This window comes from Astatotilapia calliptera, chromosome 22, assembly GCF_900246225.1.
Source record: "Astatotilapia calliptera chromosome 22, fAstCal1.2, whole genome shotgun sequence".
NCBI lineage: Eukaryota > Metazoa > Chordata > Actinopteri > Cichliformes > Cichlidae > Astatotilapia > Astatotilapia calliptera.
The window spans coordinates 23,430,781-23,445,616 of record NC_039322.1 but is presented as its reverse complement, the minus strand read 5'-3'; the positions used below and the strand labels follow the sequence as shown (position 1 = coordinate 23,445,616).

Here is a 14,836-nt window from a genome sequence, read left to right as displayed (position 1 = left end):
CCGGACACTAACCAAGCAATTGTTAATGGCTAAACCTACCCAAATGCAGCAAAGTACAGTAAAATGTGATTGCAAATGAAATAGATCAGCAAAAATACAAAACAAAAAAGTAAAACCAAGGTCCAAATCTGCAGGGTTTGCCCGAAGACACCAGAAATCAATTTAAGTGGTTAACTTGGTAAATGGTAAATGGTCTGTATTTGTATAGCGCTTTACAACTTAACTCGCTATCCACCTGTAGGGGGCAGCCCACCATCTTCCTGCACAATGGTATGGCCACAGTTATGCAGGTTTCTGATGCATAATTCTTTTCGTTTTCCTTTATCTGAATTTGTAAGCTTTACAAAGAAAACTGATTTTTGTCACAGCCCGTGTTTCATGTTCATGCTTATCATTTTCCTCGGAACGTTCCCAAAATTCGCTTGCAAAATGAAAGCTCACAGGATAACGTGACCGCTGTCTCAGATAAGGATCCTGTCTGAAATTTCACAATAAAACTTCAGCCGAGATAAAGAGTAAACTGCTTGACGTTTAGCAGCTGTTCAAACTCCCAACCTCTTCGACCTTTTTTCTCAATGACAGCAATGCCACAAAATGTAAATGTCAAACTCTGGCTTGACTCATCGGTTGACAAAAGCTATGTCTGCATTTCTTTTCTTTTTTTCCTATTTAACCAAAATGCCATTTCTATAATTTTAGGCACTTATTTTCCTCGAGAAGTTAAAGGAGTTCTTTTTCTTCAAAACAATCACCCCTTGTTTTTCTCCTCTAAATGGATCATCAGTCTGTTATGATGGATAAATGCATGAGAGTTAGCCAGTAGCTGCTGTGAGAGAGGCTGTCAAAGCTGTGGAAAATGTCATAGCTGTGTTTCAAGTCCACTTGTGGAATATGCCAAGGCATTGTGGTATACTTTAGATAAACTTGTTTGTATTGCCACCATTAAATGTGAAAAGCAGAGTTTACATGGAGCAAAAATAAATAAATAAGAGGATCTGCTGACATCCTGCACAGAGGGCTGTGAGGTGCAACGAGGGGGCGGACATCTTCATTTAAGTGCACGTCATCCGAATCACACCGTTCGCATTAGGCTTGAACAGACGCAGCCTGTTTTCAGCGTACACTACAACACACATGTGATAAACACACACGTAAATGTACCAGCAGTGCAGAGAATGAGTCTAGCATGTGTCTACTAACTTCTGCGAGTGACTTCTAGCCACTGAGAACAACAGCTCATTCTGCTAGCTGTGAGCCTTCATTAAAGTCTTAGAAACACTCTCTCTTGCTCATCACTCTTCCTCTGCGAGATCCCATTATGCACGGCCGATGAGCTAAGCCTCCCTTTCGTAAACAAGTCAGAACCGCTCGGACTGAATCGGCCTGAAAACACTTTTAAATGTGTGTGAAAAGGCGTTTGAGTAAACCTGCTGCCAAATGTTGGAGTAGAAAAAGAGGCTGAAGCTGGCACCGCCTCACAGCCTTCTGCTTCAGTGTATAACGCCTGTGCCTGCATGAATCCAAGGTCTCCTGACCCGGGGCATTTCTAGAATTTATTTATTTTTTAATTGGGCGACCAGACGGGGGAAAATTTGATCAAAAACAGGAAGACTGAATTGGTTGTGAATGAAATAAATTTAATTGTGAACATCCATCCTGCCGCCATAAACATGCAATAAGAGAGCTTTACTGAACCCCGAGAGTCGAGCATGAAGCGATGGTGCTCACAAAATGCTCGCATTTTAGTTACAGCCACAAATAATTATTTTTTATTTTACCAATTTCACACATGTCATCTTGTTTAAGTTGCCCAATTTGCAAAGTGATGGAGCCCAATAAATAACAATAAAGAATAAGCTAATGCTTCAGCTCATTGTAGGGTATCTTCCTCTCTCTCGTGCTCGCATTTATTAAAATTATCAACATAGGGAAGTATTGGGGGGGGGGCAGTTACCTCCTGCCGGTCCCCCCTTGGTGGCACCCCTGCTGGCACCTGCCAGTGCTTCCCGTCAGCCTGCTAGTATAGGTGCAAGTATATGGTGTCAATTTGAAAATCCTTCACAAGTTATCACATTCAAAGATTTTCAGAAAACCTGACCTTGACTTTGAGTTCAAGGTCACTGAGATTCGAAGTTGTCTGAGATTTTTTGTAGATGCATCTATGGTATGAATTTCAAAATCCCACATCGTTCTGAAGTTATCCTCATTCTCAAGTTACTTTCATTCACAAACATGAGTGACCTCACCGCTCACCCATCCGCCAACATGTCCTTTTACAGCTGAGGGGTAAAAACAGCACATTTTTATCCTAACATTCTGTATATGTGGCACAGCACGGGAAAAGAGATGCATGCAGACGCAGAATCCCCACTGTCCACAATAAACAGCCAAGCAATGACACAATCACAAAGAACTGTCCTTTCCAAAATTTCCAGTGTTTTTCACTGTTTGCAAATATCTCTCAAAACTATGCCTGAAAAACTTTAGCTTACCGGACAATTTCTGATGGATAAATTAAAAACAAACAGCTCACTTCTGTTCAAAATGCTCATTCAGTAAAACTCTCAGTTATCAGGGGGAAACCGACACACTCACTGCAGCCACACACACCACAAATTAGCCAATGTATCGCTCTTATTGAGACTGGCAACTTTTGATGATGCCGTGTGATAACCGGTTCTTGTAAACCTTGTTATGTTTTTATCAAAGGTTTAATCATTTTTTCTTGTTGCTACAAATGAATGTTTATCTATTTGGCTCATAGGCAAACCACAATAAATCAAAGACTGGACACAGTTTGACATCTTCTAGTTAAAAATTCATAGAAAATACACAGAAACAGATGAATGACATCTGGCCTTTTGCATATTAATGTAGTAGTTTTCACATGCTGTCTCACATGTGTCCAACATCAGCAGCATTTATATTATCAATGCTTGGCCACACTTAACTGGATAAGGAGAAGAAATTTACGTTTGTTTGAGCTGCTGGTGAAATTTTCTCGATGCTTTTGCAAAATAACTCCAAGTTTCTATGTTAGTCCTCTAACTCTGGACAGAACATTCACCAGCAGCAATTGTAGCAGCTTACAAACCAGATTTATTTTATCTACATAAGAGGACAAATCTATATGAAAGAGCCCCTTTCACGGATGATTAACTTGAATTAAAGCCACTGTGGTGAAGTTGAAAATTCATCTATTGGCTCGGCAGGACCAGCTTTAATGAAACTGTCGCAAGCTTTGAATTAAAGATCGGACAGAGTGATGTCAGAAAGCGAGGCTTAATGAAAGCATAAAGTATGAGTTTGTTCTTATTTTAAAAAGGTGATCATTAAACCATCAATTCTACAATCACGTCTGAAGCAAAAACACGGACCTCTGAGTTACGATGTCTCTCCCACAAACACCATGGGTTGCATTTGTCTGTGCAGACGAAGACGCTTTGACTGAATTTATGTTTTAATGCATGAACTCTTTCTGCACTGGAGACAGAGGGATCACTCAGCTGCACTGAAGCTACAAGATTTTTAGCAACCCGATGGATTGTTACTCAGAATATACTCAAAAATCCAGAGATGCAGCTCTAACCAACAATGTCAACACTGCTTTTCCCCATAACACAAGTATTGCCCTTTCTCCAAATGAAAGCAACATTAATTACTCATTAATACATTACTTCAATCACCACTCGTTGTTGGAATAATTGCCATTTCGCATATTCGGTGTAGATACAGTTAAACATAAGCATTTGTTTAATGTTGTGTTTTTGGACCGCGTGAAACACGACGCCGGTGTTTTTCAGGTTTTTGAAAAAAAGACACCCAACAACAACAAACGGTCAGACGCTGCCTCAGGAAACTGTGTTATTTCAACTCACTTTTGCAGGTTAGACAATTATGAGAAAACTAAAACGGGCCCTAAGCAGTGAAGAACTGCAGAGCTGTGTGAAAACTCTCTGTGGGTTTGTTACTGCAGGGCCTTCTTAGACACGATGCACACCATTTTAGTTATTATTAATGCAGGATTGTAGACGACTGTAGCAGTGATTAGGAAAAAAAGTTGCAAATGAATCTGACCTAATTAAGTAGAGTAATGCTAGCACGGCTGAAATGACGGCATTTAAGAGCCAATTTTGTCTCCCCCTTCTGGAAGTGAGTGTTATTACATCAGTAACGTGCAGTCCTTTACTTTAAGTAGTAGTTATGAATCTCACGAATTAGGAGTGTATCTAAGGACATGTGAAACTTTATTAATGCAATTTGCAACAATTGTGTTTAGTTTTTCTTAAACATCTTGTTATTTTTCTCTGCTACAAGCTCGTTATTCAACTCTCTGCTTCAGAGACAGTGTGACATGTAGTCACAAGACAAGATTTTCAACTGTGATATACATCAGCTCTAGCCAGCGTTGATACTAATATCAGGAAGTGCATCAATCAGTTAGCAATGACTTGAATGTGCCTCAACTTCATGTAAGATTTTGAGATGATCTTCCCCTAAAAGTAACTGCAGTGGTCAGTATTTGTGCAGGGTATTGTTGGGACCTACAACTGTATTTTACAGAGAGCTAGCAGCCCTGAGAATGAGCGAGTGCATAGAAAATGTGTGCTCGTCCCCCTTTACAGAGAACACTGGTATAATAAATTGTGTATTTCAATTCCAGCCAAACAGTTTTACTGCACAAACTTAACTAAATAGTGATACAAATCAAAACCAACTGCACTTCCTCTCTCTTTTTGCATGCAAAGCATTTGCAAACTGGCTCTATATCAGTTAGCATGCCTGCTTCAAACTATTCTGGAAATGGCATCTAGGGCTAGAAATTTCAGACTTGCCACAATTGTATGTTGCCGAAACTGTCCCTTCCTCAAGGGCAAGAAAACAAACGTTTCTACCGTTAAAGGGCATGGGAGGACAGGCTAAAGGAAGGAGGTAACGATCCGCTTTCATCACTTTTGTGACATTTTGTGCAACAAGTTAAAACATGATGTTACAGGTGGGAAGCTGTGCTGCTAAAACGGGCAGACACTAAAAGGCGGTAATACCTGTGAGAAACAGCGATGAAACACAGGGGTCTGTCTGTCTCTGCAAACTGTACTGACGTGCAGACACAAAGTTGTAGGTAAAGAGGAAAGAGATTTAAGAATGGCAATATCAGCCTGTTTCTCCCCGTTGTTTTTTCTCATAAGGTGGGAAACGCAGCTTCTGAGAGAGCAGGAAAGAAACTGAAAGGAAGTGAATAGATGTGAACTACAAATATAACCTGATCTGTGTCACTTAGCTGCATGTAAACCAGAGGAGATGCACACAGAAACATCAGCACAATGTAACCGATCAGTGCTGAAGGATCAGATGGGGAGAAGGATAGAGGAGGGATAGATAGCGGAGATGAAGAGTCATCTAGTCTTTATCCAACTGTGTGTTGCTAAGCTCCTCTGCAGGGAGTCCGTGACTTTGACAGTGGCGCACAGTAAATGAGATCTTCAAAGGAGGACCAGGAAGAAAGCATCTTAGCCCCGCTTACAGAAATCAAAAGGCTTAGGCAAGCCTTACCCGGCTGGATAATGGAATATGGAATATCACTACCCGCACAAGACAGTTGTAATAAGAATGGGAGGGAAATACACTGGCAGCCTTAGTCACGAATTTATACGATGTGTTCCTCTCTTCTTCTGTCTCAATTATATCCTCTACCAGTATAACCTTCTTTCTATTCTCCCACCCTAATTTTGTCATCTGCGTTCTTTCACTTTTCTGGCCTTTATCAGCTACAACACCACATTCTTTTCCCGTTTTGCCCAGTCCAGGGTAAATATCTGTCCTTTTGAATGCTAAGATAAATAACTCGCCAAGAGTCCAAGGTTAAGAAGATAACCAAACAGAGGAGTGAAAGCCGAACTAAGATTTAGAGGAGTGGTGTGGTTCAAGGATATGTACTGATATTTGAAATTTACAGTAATACCAGTTTGTTCCATGTGTTATTTGACACCTCATCGTAGCGAAGATGAACTCAGACTTCCCCGTGATAAAAGCCAGCTGTGAGGTTCTTCCAGCACAGTGGACAGTTATTAGAAAGTAATATGAAACATCTGCAAGCCCATCAGCAGTCAGTGTGTGTGTTTGTGTGTGTATAATTTAACCTAATCCACTGTAGCCACTGCCCTACAGTTGACATCAGTGGATGTACAGTGGATGTGCCATAAATCTGCTACAACGGCTTTCTAGTAATATGTTCTGTCAGGGTCGATAAAGCCAAGAAAAAAATAATTGAATTACTTAATAACACAGACTGTATTTAAATGATAGGAGTGAAAAATGAAACCAAAGCAAAAGTGCCTCAAACCAGCATGGTTTATTTTGGTCCTCTGGTTGCAAAAAGAAATCCAGTGGAAAGAACACTACATTTATTTTGTAAATTATAATTCCTGTTAAAACCAACAAGTCAGGAAGAACAAGGTATTACTTAAGTGCGTAATTAACTCGTCACTACCCTGTGGCTATGGAGTGTCCCTCCCAGTATCCCTCCCTACCTCAGGTCAAGACTTCACCGTGAGACTTTACTAACCAGTACACGATGCAGTGGTGGCTACATCCATCCTTCCTGTATATAAAACCTCTGTTTCACACTCCTGGGCTGTGTGTGTGTTTAATAATAATAATAATAATAATAATGAATTGCATTTATATAGCACTTTTTGAGACCCTCAAAGCACTTTACAGTTCCACTATTCATTCACTCTCACATTCAAGCACTGGTGGAGGAACACTGGTACAAGCTACAGTTGTAGCCACAGCTGCCCTGGGGCAGACTGACAAAAGCGAGGCTGCCATATCGCGCCATCGGCCCACTCTTCCTATTCCTCATCACCATCTGTCTTCAGCTGCCTGAGGCCCTCTTGTAGGCGCTTTTGAGGAGTTTTGGTGTCCTGACATCAGTGACATGTATGTCCTCCTGTGGCCAGCTTATCATCCCAGCATAGTAATCTGATGACCAGTATGGCATTTGTATTGATAACTCAAATCTTATTACCACCCTTCAGCTTGCTAGTACTTGGAGCTGTCCTGTAACTCCACCCCTTCAGTCTGGATCACCTTCCCTCTCTTTGCAACCATTCAGCCACACCTATCCAGCCTGAGTGACATCCTTATGCCCTTGCTGCACATCCCGGTGAGGTGGATCAGTGAATCAATGCCTTGTTTGTTCCTGGTGTACAGCTTGATGTCATCCATATACAGGAGGTGGCTGATGGTCACTCGACTCGTAAATCTATATCCAGTTTTGGTGATGAGCTGGCTCAAGGGGTTGAGGGCTCTGCAGGACAGTGCATATATATTTATCTTGTGCCATGACAAAGCATTTGCTCCTTTCCTGATTGGGTGTTGCTAGTCACAGTTAACTCATGATTTAACAGTATGAGGCAATTACTGTTTCCCACAGGCCCAGGCAGATTTGGATAGTTTTTTTCCTTCAATAAATGAACTCATCATTTACAAATTACATTTTGTATTTATTTGGATTATTTAATTTATCATATTAGATTTTTTTGACAATCTGAAACATGTAAGTTTGAAAAATAAGCAAAAAACTAAGAACTCAGGATAGCGGCAAATGCTTTTTCTCACATTATGTAGTCTGAGATGTTTAACAGAGTTTGACCAGCCTTGGGAAACATCCCACATTCCAGTTGATGACCTTGATCAAAAATACAGAACAAGTGAGGTGGTGTAGGTGTGACATCCAGTCGTTTCTCACTCTGTCGGGTGCCAAAATCCCAGATATAAAGCTCTCAAGTGTTAGATGAAAGCGAGGCAGGGCTCCGGTTTGCAACGTACCCAGAACCACAGAGACAGAAACATAGTTAACCAAGTTCATCTTCTGTGTGTTTCCCTTTTACACTTACAGCACAGAGCTCAACAGTATGCAATACAACACTCTCTTTCCCTTTCTCTTTCTCTCTAGGCTGTTTTTATTTTGCCTCTTTGTGTTGCAAAGGGCAGCTACAATCACCTCAGAAGCTTCACTTTGACTTGCTCTTCAAAATTGTGGGTTTGTGTGCAGGATGAGTGCTCATGCATAAGTAAATCAGCAGGAATGTAGGAATGCATTCACAGTCTTTCTGAATAAACCCCCCCATGAATGAGAACAGGAGAACAGAAGACGATAACCACGCATGCTCGCAAAGACACTGACCACCCTGAGCGCAGACGTGTATGCAAGCACACAGTAAACCACACAGTTTGTTCAAATTTTTAACAGCAACAAGCATGAAGACACTTTGGTTTGTTGAGAGTGGGATGTCTACGAGACTGTGAGCCAGCTGCCTTCATAAAGTGTTTTTTTAGTTTCTGATCTTGCAAGGTCAGCATTGACAATTTAATCTCCCCATAATGAAAAAGACAGGCTCCAAAAGCAACTCCATCCCCCATAGACTCCCATGTTAAACAGCACAAACAACCATGTTTATAGTCTGAAAATATAAACATATTGGTGACTAAATTGTGGAGCCAGACACCAGTCAGTGATGTCACAGTGGATGTGCCCATCTTTTATATACAGTCTATGAAGGAAACCCAGGCTTAGTCAAAATAAAACCATGTGTGTTGTAACCTAACAACCCCAGATCTAGTTTGTTCTTAACTTTAAAAGAAGAATACAGAGACAGAGAAGAAGACAGGCTAAAGTGACCAGATTTTATCAGTCACCATTACAAACAGCAGAATAAAAATAGGACTGGTTCAGGGAAGAAAGCATGAAACACAAAGCCACTCCAGAGGAATAAATAAAAAGATTATGCCATGGCGCCCTGGTGGAAAAACAAATCTCAGTAGCAGAGCGCTATCTGACTATCTATCTGTTTGTGTCAGGGCTGAACCTGTTTGTCAGGGTTTTTTTTTCCTTTTTTTTGCTTTGGGGACAGTTAACAGAGACAACGATCAGTGTGGGACAGGCCAAGCTCTATTTTCCACAGCAGGTATAGCGGTCAGACAGTCATAAAATAATCCCCCACTCTCAGCCCAAAGATAACACACACACTGAGGGTGGTTCAGGATGGATGGAAGGGTGGGGTAGAGGAGCAGTGAGGAACAAAAAGAGTAAAGTTAGCGCTAAAATAAAACGCTCTGTTAACTTGATCATTTGTCAGCAGGAAAAGAAATCTCCACAACACAAACACAGAACTTTACCCACACACAGTCCTCCTGTGCACACTGGTGCAATAAGCAGGAACCCTTGCAGCTGACTAAGGTGAAGTCAGCATGGGAATATTCACCCTGCACATAAAAAGCTGACTGTGGGAACTACTTTGCAAAACCTTGCATGAGTAGCCACAACTAAAAGTCAGCTTCATCTCTTCTCAAACTCCTCCTTCAGTTTTAAAATGACAATAAGCAAATGACAAAACCTTACCTGTTGTCAGTTTGTCCGCGTGCCCAAACAGCCAGACGCCTTTAGGTTTCTCCCTGTTGGGACTCAGGCACGAGGATGGAGAGGAAGATGAGCTTTTTTCTGTCTTCTTCTTCTTCTGGATACCGTTTCCCATTTTTTTTCTTTTTTTTTCTGAGAGAGGGGGGCAGTCCTCTGGCCCCTAGAGTGGCTCTACCATGTTTTCCTCCTGTGAAATTACATCTGTATCCTTACTCTTAAATCCTTTCTACTCCAGCATGAGCATACACTCTGAGTCAAAGTCAATAAAGCTCAAATCATTCCTGCTGATTCAGTCCTGCTGACACACACACACATGCCACAGTGTGGACTATCTTTGCTAAAGACCCACTGACACCATTCCTGTGCGACAAACAAAAAAAAGCTCCATAAATCATAAATGTCCACTCAAATCTGCCGTTCACCACTGCTAGTCAAGCACAGCCACTGAAGACACACTCAGCACTGACAAGCCTCAGTTTGTGGGTGTGTACGTATGTATGCGTGGAATCGTGTGTGTATGTGTGTGTGCCCCTCCCACTGTGATCACTGTGCTCCAAAGCAGAGGATTCACACAAGCACCACATTAGACTTATTTCCATCATTTCGAGCCTCACACGCAAACAGAAACCAAAAGCTGCCCGATGAGAAGGGTGGTCTGTAGCATTTACTGCCTGGGAATGAGTAACACAGAATAAGTAATAAATACTGAAATAAAGGAAAGAGTGTGGGCTTAGAACAGCATATGGATGCTTAATAATTCAGCCGATCTTGACAGGTGAAGATATTCTGTCTGGCACTCTTTGAAATTCCCCTTCATCCCACACACACACACACAAACACAAACCGAATATAAAAACTATAGTCAGAGGATCAAAGCTTGTTTTGATATGAGATCACTCCGACTACGCTTAGAGGAAATACAAATGCTGAGCCAGACAGATGAGTTACAGAAATAGGGATAATGGGGAATTCTGGGGAAACTAAATCACTTGTGTCGAGTCCAATCTTTTCCTGTAACATCCTCTTCCTCGTTCCCTGTGCTCCCTTTCCTTCTGGCTCCTCCCACCTCCCCGTCTAACCCTAAAAATGAACACCGAGTGACGATTTGGCAGGTTATGTGTCTTGGAGTGATGATGTCATGACCTCTGCTGTCACCAGATAGGAATGACACCATTCCCAGAGCCTGTGGATCGATTGCAGTTGTTCAGAAGGAGGTCAGAGAGGAAGGCGTGTGGAGAGAAAGAGATGGTGATGATGATCACCACCATCACCATGTAGCACGGTGCTCCCATCAGGTGAAAGTGAGATTTCGGTGAAGAAAAAATGCGCACTTCTCATGAGCGAAGCCCTGTTCATGCACAGCCCTCCAGCCCTTGCTCCTTCTGATGTGTAGAGAAGAAGATAAAAAAAAGGCTCCAATAAAAGAAAAAAGCAGATTTACTGTCAGGGGAGGGGGAGCGTGGATCGGGAGAGCTGCTGGGCAAAGAATTTACAATCCCTTCTTTTTCTACAAGAGGAATCGATTTGGCTCTGAGGAGCAGGAGGACTTACTGGGAATTTCCAAATATGAAATATGAATGCTCATGCTATATGTGTGTTAGATTGTGTCTGCATACAGAGGAAGGAGAAAGGAGAGAAGTGCGCTTATGATATCAGCAAGCTTCCTGTTGCAGAGTGTAAAACGATCTTCACTAAAACACTCAGAACGATGTGCTGCCTCCTAATGCATCGCCAACACAACCACACCCAGTGCATCTGCGCTGGTAGAGTACACTGAGCTCCTCGTCTCATCCCTCATAAAACTATGAGATCTCACTCAGGTCACGCACAGGGATGATGCTCTGCAACATGCCTTCACCTGTGAGCAGCAAAGCATAGTGGCAAACGTGCCCTAGATACATTTCAATATGAGCGTGATGAAAGCGTGTGTCAGAGTCAGGAGACAGTTGAGGATCTGACAGTTGAAGGGAACTGAAAAAAGAGAAACATGCAAAGGGGAGTCGACATGCGTGCACGTGCATGTGCGTGCATGTGCGCATGCGTACATTAAAGGACATTTGTGTAGAGGAATGCTGTTGTCATGGAGACCATCACGAGAGTCTCAAAACAGGACTAAGGAATCTCTATTTAAATGTTACTGTTTACACTTTTATTGGTGTGTGTGTGTGTGTGTGTGTGTGTGTGTGTGTGTGTGTGTGTGAGCATATCTGTCCCATCAAAAGCACCCCGTCAGACAGCATCTGTTTAAAGAAGTTGCAAATTAAAAGCCTCCTCGTCATGATACGTTGTTGTGCTGTATGACCTTGATCCTATCCCTTCACCGTGGCACGAACATTTAGAGTGAAATCCTCAAGCTCAATAATTCTGCCTACATCAGCCCAGCACTTCCATCTTGTGGCAATGCTCTGCTATCACTATTTAAACTCCTGAGGACAAACAACGCTGGTGTTGCAAAAGCACTCTGTCATTAACATTCAGCTGCAGAGCTGCAGACTAGCGAAGGTGACAGTTTCAGGTATGATCCTGAAGTTCCCGTCTAAACGGTGACATCTGCTGACTAAAAAAGCAGGTGCAACTGAAGTATTTTTCTTTGGCATTGAGCTGATTTCATGAGCACATCGCTCAAGAGTTGTCTGCCATAGTGGATGTCATACAACCACCAGTTGCTTGGGAAACTGTCAGGCAGAGGCTCCTGGATGTGGTTGGGTGAAATCGTTTGTAAAGAAGGTGTTGCACGAAAGACTCCTTCTGACTGTTTTGGTTGCTAGCAGATTGCTACGGTTGCCTCTACTTTTTCATGTTTGTTTTCAAACACTTACTAGCCAAGTGGTAGCAAACCTTGAAAAAGGGGGACAAAAAGTTTGTGTAGCACTTTTCACATTTGTACTACAGCTTTCAGAGATTTTTCCTTTTATTTTGTTGACAAGTCTTCCACTTCCTTTCAAAGTACAACTGCAACAATATGCTGGTGTTAGCAGTGTCAGGGAGGTTTTTGTCAACTGGTTGGGAAATACATGTTTTCCTTTGTAACTCCCTAGCTCTACTGTCTTCTCCAAATATGGCCATGTCCAGCTTAAAAGATAGAAAACCGGATGGCAAGTGTCAAAATGTAAAACTCAAGCTTATGGGCAAGTTAAGTAAGAAAGATATCTATTCCTGTGTCAGCCTGCATTCCTGCCAGTCTATTCTTTGCATCACTTTTCATTCTGTCGTCATCAATCTGGTCTAATCATTTTCAATCCTACCTTCTGTGAGCCAATCAGCCTCTATTCTGTGTTTTAAGTGTCAGCTCTCTTCTGCCATTCTGCCTTTTACATTGACTGGAATGACTCGCCTCATTTCATTCTGGTCACCTAGAGATCCTCATTCAAACCTATACCTGCCTCATTTCCACCCCAACCAGTGTCTAGCCTCATTGGCATTCCAACGGGACAAGCAAGGTAAGCAGTGCTTGCCGTGTCAAATCTAAAAATAGACATAATTTGAAACTTATCAAAGTAATGCGATCTCTCTCCTTTCATATCAGACATCACTGTGATAAAGCTCCTCGCCTGCTAGTTATTGTGTGCATGGAGCCTTGAGCTGCGCTTACGTAACAAAGACGTAACAAAGATGTGCACGGATGACGCAAAGTGCAGCAGATCAACAAAGACAAATGGAATCGCTGTAATTTACAAGAACTGCAAATATGTTATAGGATTTTGTATGCAAACCTTCGTATGCAGTGGAGATGCAACGTTCGTTCAGTCCCTCCTGCGGCCACACAAGGCTGGCTTCAAAAGCGATTCACTCACTTGATCTGTATATAGTATTCACTGCACAGCAAGCTACATTTATTTTTGCCTAATAATTTAATTAAGAACGCTTCAAAGGGTATTTTATTTACATGTCAGCAGACATCTGTCCGATTCACCTGTGCAGTTGCCTATCAAGCTAGCTAGCATCAGCCGATAACCTCTTAACTAAATATGGGCATAAAACAAGACTGTGACAACCATGAAGCCAGACGCAAGGCTTCAAGATGTTCATCCACAAACTAGTGCTTACATTCATGTTTACTGTCATAATGCACAATCTAATATTTTTCAAAGCACTTTACACCCCCAAAAAATGAAATAAAGTGAAATGGGGGAGCAGTGTACAACTTTTCAGGAGTGGAGATATGAAGATAACTTATTTTTTGTGAACTAAAGAAAGTTACGACCTGCGCTTCAAATGGAAACACAGCTAGCATTAGCAAGTAAACCAGCTTCAATGATTTGTCCTGGTAACAGATAATTTACTAGATATTTATTTAACTATAGTGGTAGCCAGAAAAGAGTGCAGAAAGGTGAACATGTCCATGTAGCATACAGACAGACAGCACAAATGTCTCTGCTTGCCTTTCTGTAAGAGTCAACACATGCCACTGCAAGAATAGTTGGTGAAGCAAAAGCTCTAAACAACTAAAACTTGGTTCTTTGGTCAAATTTATGAAATAACTAAATAAAAGGTTAACATTAAGCCCAGTTAAGCCCAGGCCAGTTGTGTGCTATTTCACATATACTAGAGATAAGAGTATAGTGATTAATTTGTACATGTTTGTTTGCTGAAAGAAAACCAGTGAAAGAAAAAGAAATGGAATTCACCAATTTTGACAATTCATTGAACCAAACAGAACTTAATATTCAAAAGCAACATTATGCTGGTGTTGATTTCTCCAGTACAAAGTCTGTGTCATATTAGAATTTAATTTGGCTTTATATGTAGGAAACAAGTATTTTATGTACTCTCATCACTTATGCTTATTTTCCTCATGGTTGGAGATATTAAGTAAATATCAAGCTCACACAAGCGTCGTGGAAGTGGACCTTGTAAATTGTTTGAGAAGAGTTGGGAGTTTCAAAGAAATACTTGGCAGGTGGTTTGATGAATCAGCTGTTTAAAACCATCTACCACGTGCTAACTTTAACAACAAAGCATGGGATGAATAATTAATCTCAGCAAAAACAAGCTACACTCTGAAAACCAACAGGCAGTCAGCATAGCAAGCTAAGTAGTTAGCATGTCTTAGTCAAAGTCGCTATGAAAAAGACCTGACCCCACAGTGTATTTCCAGATCAACATTTGTCAAGCACAAGTGCCGATGTGGGATAGCACAACCTGACAACACTGCAGCCTGGTAAATATCTAAGCTTGAACCACAAGAAGCTGGCAAAAGCCTAGATTAGAAACAAACATTGGTGACATTAGTTATTATTCCAAGGTCTTTCATCAAGTGAAAGTTATCAGAACTTTATAGTCCTTAATTTACTCGAGGCTCGCTGAGTTCTGAGTTGTGCTATCATTGTCTTCTTCTCTTCACAGAAATAAAAATGGACAAAGACGCAGCTGTATCCTGTAAACAGCTTTCAACAGGTGTATCTGTTACAA

General features: G+C 41.5%; 1 protein-coding gene across 6 annotated transcripts in view; it reads right to left on the bottom strand.

The window, feature by feature from the left end:
• The window catches only part of nhsl3 (NHS like 3), a 39,911-nt gene that overhangs the window by 17,918 nt on the left and 7,157 nt on the right, over positions 1 to 14,836 (bottom strand). Inside the window, exon 1 of one of the 6 annotated variants that reach the window (XM_026155690.1) lies at positions 9,407 to 13,180. The exons of the other annotated variants lie outside the window; for them this stretch is intronic. Coding sequence (XP_026011475.1) covers positions 9,407 to 9,539 — 133 coding nt within the window. The 5' untranslated portion in view covers positions 9,540 to 13,180. Of the gene's footprint in view, positions 1 to 9,406; positions 13,181 to 14,836 lie in introns of those variants that run through there. 6 annotated transcript variants of the gene reach the window in all.